This window comes from Nannobrachium achirus (assembly GCF_963921795.1).
Source record: "Nannobrachium achirus genome assembly, chromosome: 13".
Classification (NCBI taxonomy): Eukaryota; Metazoa; Chordata; class Actinopteri; order Myctophiformes; family Myctophidae; genus Nannobrachium; species Nannobrachium achirus.
Window position 1 is genome coordinate 15144842 of NC_137833.1, and position 10779 is coordinate 15155620.

General features: G+C 42.0%; 1 protein-coding gene across 1 annotated transcript; it reads left to right on the top strand.

Annotated features, from left to right (window-relative positions):
* Positions 1 to 1119: 1119 nt before the first annotated feature.
* LOC308297167 (monocarboxylate transporter 12-B-like) lies at positions 1120 to 10193 on the top strand (the record flags this gene model as incomplete). The annotated part of the gene is made up of 8 exons (XM_080740583.1): positions 1120 to 1256; positions 3141 to 3244; positions 5575 to 5718; positions 5811 to 5906; positions 6027 to 6183; positions 7106 to 7432; positions 9166 to 9425; positions 9994 to 10193. The coding sequence occupies 8 exons, from the start codon at positions 1120 to 1122 to the stop codon at positions 10191 to 10193; spliced, it is 1425 nt and encodes a 474-aa protein (XP_080596709.1).
* Between the last annotated feature and the right edge of the window lie 586 nt (positions 10194 to 10779).

The window sequence follows — 10779 nt, forward strand, 5'->3', positions numbered from 1 at the left end:
GTCTATCAAGTGTTTCACTAAAATATAATGTATCTATATTGATAAACATACTGTATAAACATAGATATTAGATATACCTGTGATGATGCTCAGGTTATAAAAAGTGTATGAAATAGTATTGTTTTAGTACTGTATTACTTACATGGGAGAAATCTAGGAACTCGTGTCAACAAAGGCAATGCCGTTATGGTCCACTTTAAGCATTCAGTGTGATTAAATTAGGGACTCCAAATTGTACTGGCAAAATCCAAACACACTGGCACACATTAGAGTGAAATGGCCATTTCAGTCACACAACACAACACCATCATTAAGGAAATATATTATAGATGATCTATGAGATGCATTTAAGTTCCCATCACTTCCAATAGCAGGGAGCGATCAATTTCCAAACCTCCCAGGGAACTAACATGAAATAGAGCCAACAGGTGGATGCTGGGGTGTTGCTGTGCGGCAAAAAACTGTCAACTGCAGCTAAATGTGTTTTAGGTAAATAGCAGGAGCTAGAGTGAGTTTGAGGATAGCACATTCTAAAGCCCCTTTTCGACTGCAGCTTTAGCACCACACCACACCACACTACACCACACCACACCACACCACACTACACCACACCACACCACACCGCACCACAAAAAATATCTACATTTTCCAATACACAAAAGTCCCTATCGGTAAGAAACAAATTGACCCTTTTAACTGTGATTATAATACAATATAAAATTGTATTACAACTATCCTAAATTATAATACACTATAATGGATTATAACTGTGATGAAAAGTCAGTGAGTGATCAGTCATTATGAAGTGTTTGGCCCTGTTTGGCCTAGCTCAGACCTACTCTAGATTGGATACTTTTTAGTACCACGGTTAGTACTACTTTCACACCACTCTACCCAGGTCCTTGTAGTGGAAAACCTGGCACAAGTGGGTGGTGTGGTGTGGAGTGGTGTGGTGTTGGGCCAGTGGAAAAGGGGCTTAAGTAGACAGCCCTGTTACTATCAAGGAACGTCTGGTCTGGCACCGGGAATGAAGGAAGTGATTGAGTCCCTGACCTGACGTTTCTATGCTTCCAGGGGTGTAGCTACTGATGCTGATCTGCCCTGTGATTGGTCGGTGTGATGGCGGTTACCATGGAGCAGAAGATGAAGGGAGACAGAGGGTCCTCGAGGGGTGTGGCCCCACCAGACGGAGGGTGGGGATGGATGATCGTAGCTGGCTGCTTCCTTGTCACCATCTGCACACGGGCCGTTACCAGGTGAGTGGACAATATGTTTGTAGCAATGTGACTTCCAATGTAAATTCTCTCTGCCTCAGTAGATACAGTCACACCTGGGAGCTACGGTATCAAACTCACTGTTTTGTTACTGCACCTCTGAGCACCTATTTTGGAGATGTGCTAAAGGGTACTTTGAAATGCAGCTGTCAAGGAAAAAGCATGAATTGTCCTTCACTTCCACACTGGAATTCCCCCCTGTTCTGGGGATTTGCTCCAACAACCTTTCAAACGTCACAAAGCCACTTATCTAACATTCAAGCTACCCCAAATATCACTCTCTGTACTCGCTAGCAAACAGCCTCTGCTGGCAATTACACATTGTTCTTCCCAAACAAAGCCTGATTTCTTTGGAGATGATACTGAGTTCGGCTACATGAATGTATAAATCCTGGCATGACGCACGCTCTTCAATTCAGTATTGGTTCCTTCTTGACAAATCATTTAGCTCTTTCGCTCTCTCTCACTCTGGGTTGGCTTAAGTGAAAGAATTAGCATTCCTAAGCATCAACATGTGCTTTGGTCACACAAGCCATAAGCCTTAGCAGTGTTAAATATTCTAGTAGTGTTACATAATTGACCATGAAATTCTTGGTCAGGGGCATAAAGGTAATTATCATGCCCCATCTGGGTAACAAAGTACATAGATTGGTATGATGTGCGAGTCCAAGGTTTCTGTTTCAGTTGGATATGCAGATCCTCAGACATCATAAATTGATAAAGCACTGGCTGTTTTACAAGAATGGTATTTCACATGTCTGCTGTATATGAATCTTTCATGAAGCCCTGAAGCCACTTAAAGGACAACTTTGTTTTTTTACAACAAGGGTTTATATTTTGTAAATAGAGAAAAGAAAAGATGAGTGTTAAAATGGTTTTATTTACTTCTTTCTATCGTTTTATCCATTTTAACGAGGTTGATTACCGTGGTTGGGGGCATGCGTACAAGTGGCCAAATATGTATTTTTAGACACAATTAGCCCTCCAACATGCACTGCATGGTTTCCTTTCATGGTTAGGTGTGACTTATGGGGGCTAGTAGTGTTGCTGTAAATAATAAAGAATTTGCTTGTTTACTGTGTCTAAAAATACATATTTAGCCACTTGCACGCATGCCCCCACACACTGAAATCAAACTCTCTAAAATGGATAAAACGTTAGAAAGAAGTAAATGAAAACATTTTAACTCTCATCTTTTCTTTACTCTAATTACATCTAAAATATGAACCCTTGTTGTAAAAAAAACAAAGTTGTCATGCACCACAGAGGCAGATGGAGATGCTGTACACAGTAAAATACTCAGTGTTCCATTTATCCATTTTTGTAGTTCAATTAAAATGCAGTGTACTACAGTGTAGTATGTCACATACTACACTATAGTACACTTGAATTCAATTCACGACCAAACTGGGACATCTGTCACCTTAAGTATGTGCCTAAGGATGGAATTATTAGTCCATTCGTCGTTATGAATGAGAAAATGTTTCATGATGCTATGGTTTCTCTCACCGGGTTTCCCAATCAGCAGTTAGACCCCACCACTGCATGCCGCACAGGCAGCACTCTTTCTCTCTATGTTGTGCTGTACAGAAACAGGCCGTACTGTATATAAAAATAAAAATATATAATTACAGGTAATAGCAAATACATTGAAAACACTAACAGACACGTTGACCATGTCTGCAAATTTGCTACCAAAATGTATAAATCATAGAGAATGAGTTAATCCTCATACACATCTTAACCCATTGCACTTTGAGGGCCTATTGGCCTATCATCTGAGGTGAAGCTGAAACTGAATTCCCAATGGCATTAATAAAGGTCTTAACCCCAGGCCACCCTGTCCCTCTCTCTCCATCCTTCTAGATGTGTGTCCATTTTCTTTGTGGAGTTCCAGCTGCACTTTGACAGAGACTACTCTACGACTGCCTGGATCCACAGTCTGGTAGACTGTACCACCATGCTCTGTGGTAGGTAGGACACCGTGTTAAGGCAGCTTTAAACCATGCAGATTCTATGATGGAAAAATAATGTTCCACAAGGAATAGGATGAAGAGTCTCAGCATTGCAGATCATGAAGGCCCCCTGGCCTCTCCAGTCAGCCCGCTCGGGGCACAAGCCTCCTCTGCCTCATTTTCAGACAGTTCTTCTAACAGAGATGCTATTCTAAACATGGTCTTATAAGGACATGTACTAAAGATAATGGCAACATAGAAACAGTCACAGAAATACAGATTTGCTGACAGACTAAGAAGTAAGCATGTTAGATTGACAGCTGTAGTTGAGTTGAATTAGCGTGCACTGTGAAAGCCAGTTCAAATGAGGTAGAATGGAGGTCCAAACACATATTTGGTGATCCATACATTTCTGCCACCACAATTCGGTCACTATTTGCCGTCTCCAATATCCAGTGTAGGGGAGAGTGTAACTGCCATTCGGCCTGGACGGCTAATATAGCAGTACTAGGTTATTACAGCCTGGCAGCGTGTTGCGGGTTCGACTCCCAATCACGACGGCCTTTGCTGTGTGTCATCTCTCTCGCCCATTTCCTGTCAGACTATCAATAAAGGCAGAAAAAGCAAAAAATGATAATCTTCACACAGTTAAACATGTTCACAGTTCACGCCTCACATTCCCTTATCACCAACAGCCTCGACTATGATCCATCCTGTGTTCCATTACATCATCAATAACCTTAAACGACTTCTATTTTATGTAACATGTAATTATGATAAGTATACTGTAAGATAATGTGTGAGTTTACTGCACACTGTACTCTGGTTACTGTAAATAATCAGCTTACGTTGATTCAGTTGGATTTATTATGGCTGGGCTGCACATTGAAGTAACAGTTGTACACTACAGTATTCAGCCCACAGCTTTTTCAGTTGATCCGGATGTTTTTTTACAACACTCAGTGAAAACGGGGCATTAGACACGTTGTTGCCATTAGTGTAAACAAACAATCTACCTGGGTTGAGCTATCATGGTCCAGTGTGGAAACATTGATAAATAAAGGTTGAGTCTATAGTCTAGTCTAATATGCACTTAAATATAATACGTGCATGGTGGATATGCTTGTGATCACTTTTCAGAGCAGACTGATAGACTATCCAACCAAAATCTATTTGAATGTACAGTGTCATGTTAAACACATCATGGTTCAAGGTTCAACGTTTCTTTAATGTCACGGTTTCTTTACAGGTAGGCCTAGAGTACAATTATTTTGTTATGGTTCCTCAGACATACAGTATATAGTGGCAACAGTAATAATAAACATATAAACAATAACAAGGAATTAAAAGTAAATTAAAGTAGCAATAGCAGCAATATTAATACATTGTATGCTGCTGATCCCAGCGTACTTACGGTAAAGTGCTTAATAAGTCATTAATTGTTCACTTGTTTGTTTGTCTTAAAAAGGCCAAAGCGGCAGAGGTTCTGTGGGAGGGACCTTGGATGGTTAACAGGTTTTGTTCATGAGCTATTAACTATTTACAATTACAAGGATAAAGTGTTACCCAACGACAGAGTATAAAGACATGGGTTTGTTATGTCTTATGAGGGTAAATTTGGAACAGCTGTCTTGAAAGTAAAAATAAGTCCTTTGCAAACAAGCTACATTTTGGTGAGGTTATGGACCTTGTTTGAAGTTATTTGGGGATTTGTGCTGTATAGCATTAAGTCATTTAAAGTTGCTGTAGCCTAAGTGATATTTTAAAACAAAACCCTTTCTTCTTTTCTCATTAAAACATGAAAGCTCCACATTCTGTTTGTAATCATTAGATGTTTGTTCAGTAACTGGGATACCCGTCTCTCCAGCTCTTTAGAAAACAGAAATAATGTTCAGGTGGGATACCTATTTCATTCAATTAAGAGAGAGAGCCCATTTATCAGCTTATTGTGATCAAAATCCAAATTTGTCTGCTATTTATTTTTTTGTTTCAACACTTCCAAAAGAGATGGCAGAAAAAGTGTGAACAGGCCTTAATAGTGTCTAAAAACTCCACTATAGGATCCAAAAGGTCACCCCAGGTAGTATTATTCTAAATATAATGTTTGGGACCAAAGTGTTGGATGGAAGAATGGAATAATAATTCCATCCTTAGAGCCCCACTGCTTGCTAGACTAAATGGTTTTGGATGCAAGCTAGCTAGCGAGCTAACTAACAGCTGTTTCTCTGATAGTTAACGTCGTATCCCAGAGCAACAGTTGTAAACCAGATGTTCACAGGTTGTTGTTGAGGGAAGCTGTGTTGTTGTTTGCTGTCTGGAACCACCTATACTTACTGTGATTCCAGCTCCGCTGGGCAGCATGATCGGAAACCGTCTGTCCTGCAGAGCCACGGTGATCCTAGGAGGGCTTTTGTCTTCAACTGGCCTGGTCCTCAGCTCATTTGCAAACAGCCTAGAATACCTCTACGTTTCCCTGGGTGTCCTTACAGGTACACATAACACTTAACCCTATACATTTCAGTTGAGCAAGCAGGGAACCCCCACCTTTGGGATCACCATCGTGTCTGTCCAACATTTACAGGTGTGGGCTTTGCCCTCTGCTACACCCCAGCTATTGCCATGGTAGGAAGGTACTTCAGTGAGAGGAAAGCTGTGGCATATGGCATTGCCATGTCAGGTAACAATTCTTCTATTGACATTTTCTTGTGGCCTGGTTCATTTATAATTATAAACGTATTAGTCTGTCGATCCTTTGTATGTTATCTCAAAATGTTCTCCTTCCATATCTCCTACCCAGGGAGTGGCATTGGGACTTTTATTTTGGCCCCTGCCGTTCAGCTGCTGATAGAGCAGTACTCCTGGAGGGGTGCACTGCTCATCTTGGGGGGCTTCGTCTCCAACCTGTGTGTCTGTGGGGCTCTGATGAGGCCCCTGAGTCCTGGAGGAGGAGAAAGGTAAATCCCACAGGACAAAGAATTTATCAGCAATATGGCAGATGCAAATATGTCCTATGGCGGTGTCTGTGTTTCACACATTAAAGGTCTTTGCACACTGCTGCCTTTTTTCGGACGAATATCGGAGCGAATTTCGGCGCAAGCAAATGAATAAAAATCTACCTCACGTTATGTCAATAACGTTTGCACACTGCCGCCCGTTTCGTATTTATTTTTGGACCAGGGTTGTTTTATTCCGATTTTCGCAACTGTCGCCACTCGGTCCCTTGCTCTCTCTCTCTCTCCTTGGCCTGAAAAACCTTTTTGTGGATTTCGGATTTCCAAAACGCAACGGGAAAAAAAAAGAAAAAAATGCAGCAGTGTGCAACCAGCTTTATACAGTACAATACAATACTGCAGAACATTACTCAAATCTTTTGTCAAAATCCATGATTTGGACATATACTACCTTTACCTATTCTATTCTATTCTATTCTATTCTATTCTATTCTAATAGGAAACAAGAGGAGACTGTTGGAGACGTAGAGAAGGGGGGCTACATTGCTGCACCGCTGGATCCTAAAGTACCTGCTGGTTGTAAGCAGCCAGAACCTAAACAGACGGAAACTAACAACTCAGGGATTGCCAAGCTTCATGTATCTAACGGGAAGCTTAAAAACAGCAAGCTGGTTAAGGTGAAGATAGCGGAGGCCCTGCTATCAAACATAAAACTAGCTGATCCAAAGCTAACAGAGGTTTTGTTGGCAGAGAATGAGGTCTTTACCAACAACAAGCTAACTGAGAGGTTTTTAGCGGAGATCAAACTCTCAGAGCCTAAACTGGGAGACAGCGCTTTGCATGACGGCATGAAAGTCGTTGAACGCATGAATGAGAACAATATGCAAGCAGACGACATCAACAACACTAAGCTAGCTGACTCAAGAGTTCCTGAAGCCAAACTAATGAATGTCAAACAATTAACCTCGGATGCTCCTCCCGTGCCCTCAGTGAACACAAAAGCTCTGTGCAGAAGAGACTGTTTTAGTCTACGGTCCATGGAAGAGTTTGGTTTTCTGCTAATGCCCGACTTCCTGCTTCTGTCGGTGTCCTTCCTGTTCCTGGCGTATGGCTGCAGTGCTCCAATCGTCTACCTGGTTCCTTATGCTCTGAGCGTAGGGGTAGAGTACCAGCAAGCTGCTTTCCTCATGTCCATATTCGGAGTCAGTGGCATTGTGGGAAATATCACCTTTGGATGGATCGCAGACAGGAAGTATGTAGACGGGGGTGTTTGTAGTTCTCATTGCTCTTACATGTGTGTGTGTGTGTGTGTGTGTGTGTGTGTGTGTGTGTGTGTGTGTGTGTGTGTGTGTGTGTGTGTGTCTGTGTGTGTGAGTGTGTGTGTGTGTGTGTGTGTGTGTGTGTGTGTGTGTGTGTGTGTGTGTGTGTGTGTGTGTGTGTGCGCGCGCGCGTGTGCGCGCGACATGTGTGTGTGCGCGTGTAATGCATGCATGCATGTTCAATGTTGTGTGTTGCACTCACTAACACACATTTCAGAACCTTAAAGGAGTAGTTCACCCCCAAAATAACTTTTTTTTTTGCATTTGGGTCCCCATCCGGAATCAATGGGGGTACGTTTATTGTAATCACATTTTTGTCTTTGAATTTGACAAATACAAAAAGATATTAATTATTGAACTCAAGTCTCCATGGCGTGAGTAATCAATAGAAAAAAAGGTAATTTTGGGGTGAACTCCTTTAAGCTGAACAGAACATTGGTCAGCACTGACTGAGGTTAGAAGTAATGCTATATACTATACAAGCCCTTTCTTATTATGGAAAATGTAATATCGTCTCGCAGCTTTTCATGCATTCTCGAGGTTATTTTGATCTCCTGGTGCTTGGGGGTCCCATATAGTAGAACTGTCTAAACCAGTGGTTAGCATTGTCTAAAAAGAGTTGGGAGTTTACACATAGGGGAAGTTATTGAATATGCAGATAGTTCCAGTTATACAGACATACGTCCGTACTGTACTGTAATTTATACTGTAGCAATCAATTGCTTCTTCACTTTCTAATTTACATTTACAATTTAATTCAGTCCCTCAGTATCAAATAACACACAGGGCTTCTATTTTCCATTCTGTCATTCTTCGTTGTTGTCTGACTATATTAGAACAATCACATTTTGTAATGTCTTTTATGTAAGCAATTTACCCCGAGTGAGAGGACATTATGCTCTCATAATGTCCGCAGTGAGGGTGTTATCGGACGAGGCGCAGCCGAGTCCGATAACACCCTCACTCAGGACATTATGAGAGCATAATGTCCGACCCCGAGTGGTAAATAGCTTTTCTACCACTTTTTCCCGTATACATGAAAGAAAACACATAGTTGTAACTTGCAAGGATCTTAAGTTACAATCATTATTGCCTATAAAACTTCCGCGAGACAGCAGATAGTTCCACAAACAACATCTTCTACTCACCAACAGATGGCGCCAACTCCATACTAATCCATGCGTTTAGCTTACAGCTAAGCTAACGTCAGTTAGAAGTACCGTTCCGGCCGTAAATAGAGGCTGTTCGCTTCCAGAAAGGCATAGGTTCAGAGAAAAGGGGCTTTAAAGTTGGCGGATTGCATTGGATCCAAATAAATCGGCGACTATAGCATGCACGTTAGTAAACATAGGACCGTTGCCACCGTCATTTGTTGGTTGGGGGAAAGGTGTTCCGACTACCTCCTGAAGTCCCCGGATGTACACTGAGGCGCATTGATCTCGGACAAGTCCGCACACAACTTTGCGGCAGTTGTCCTCTCATAACCTCCGGAATTTAGCCAATCAGAATCCAGTATTTGAACACGTGACTCGAAAAAGTGGTAGAAGTTTTTTTTTGCCTACTTTAAATACTGCAGTCAGTGCAGTGATCATTGCCACTAGAAAAGAACCCATCTCTGAAACCACACTTCTAAAACATTCCTCTCACTCTGAATCATTCCATATAGGTGTCTGCAGAAGTATCGGGTGGTGAGCTACATGGCGGCAGTGGGCATGGAGGGAATGACTTGCCTGTTCATGCCTCTGCTCTGCTCTTTCTCTCTCCTGGTGCCTTTCTCTGTCCTCTATGGCTACTTCGACGGGGCCTACGTGGCCCTCATCCCCGTGGTGACCTCTGATGTGGTGGGTCCCACCTACCTGACCTCTGCTCTGGGTGTGGTCTACTTCCTCCATGCCATCCCCTACTTGCTCAGCCCTCCCATAGCAGGTAAGGTTTTTTTGACAGGTCTGTCCTGCAGAGTTCTTGTTTTTCTCTGTGCTGCTGAAATCTGAAAACATTGATTTTACAAATGAAATTCAAACGTCCATGACTTAGTTGGGCCTACAACCAGCACAGGTTTAGCCAACATTGACTTAAATTATTCCAGAAGTTCAATAACTTTTGAATGAAAATGCGAAACATATGGCTTTATGAGAAACATGTTCCCATTTATGTATGTCCGATATATGTGAATAGAATAGAATAGCTGTGAATAGACATCTTCATGAAATTACATCTACACTAGGCCTATTGATGCTGTTATGGTACTTTTAAAAGTATCTTTTTTAGGGGGGGGGGGGGGGGGGGCAGTTCATTATGTTTGAGGTCAGTTCTGTGCATTTGTGAATGACTACCCTCACTGTTAGTCAAAAAGCAATAAAAGTGACAGAAAGTTACAGAACACTCACTTCTTCTTGCTTCTTTTTCTTAATTTGTTCATTCTCACCCTAACCTAACCTCTGTCTCTCTCTTCTCTCCATCACTTCCCTGTCCAAACCCTTTGTCCCTCTTCTAGGTTGGTTAGTGGACAGAACAGGTGACTACACGGCAGCCTTCTTGCTGAGCAGTGTGTCCCTCATGTCCAGCCCTTTCATCCTGGCCTCATGCATGCTGGTCAGAAACTGCTGGCGGGCTAAGTCCGACTCCAAGTTCACGTCCTTGACGAACAGCCAGACAGACAAGGAGCTAAAACTCAGGGAGAATGTGCCTTCCTGAAAGATTCAATGCTGGGACTTTGAGCTTTTGTAATTCTTATTTTTTCTGTGGGTGAATCACTTTGAGGATCCTGGGTTGCTATTCGTCAAATATACCATGGTCTATAGATTGTAATATTGCAGGCCCAGAGTTGCAGGAGGCACCTCTGTCTATGTGTTTGGTTAATAACAACACATACAGTTTTTTTGTTAATGTTAACAGGTTTTTATTGAAAAACATACAAAGGTGTTACTTTTAATGTAATAAGTGCCACATGACATTATGATTGTATGAAACAAGACTACTAGTCTGTCTACAAGCCCCACTAGCAGCCCCTAGAGGTTGAGCTGCTCCTTACACCCCATATGACCTCCACCAGTGGTTCCCAAACTGTGACCCAAAAGAGAAATTAGTCCATAGCAATCCAGACAGTAGTTTTTCAGATAACTTCTTTTGGGGCCAAAGTGGTGGACGAAACAGACAGGCCAACAACCAACAAACAGACCGACCGACTGACAGTGACAGACCATTCTTAGAGCCTGGCACCTTTTTTGTCTTGAATGTGTTTGTAATACCAAAGTGCAGCATACTTTCTAAATAGAAGAAG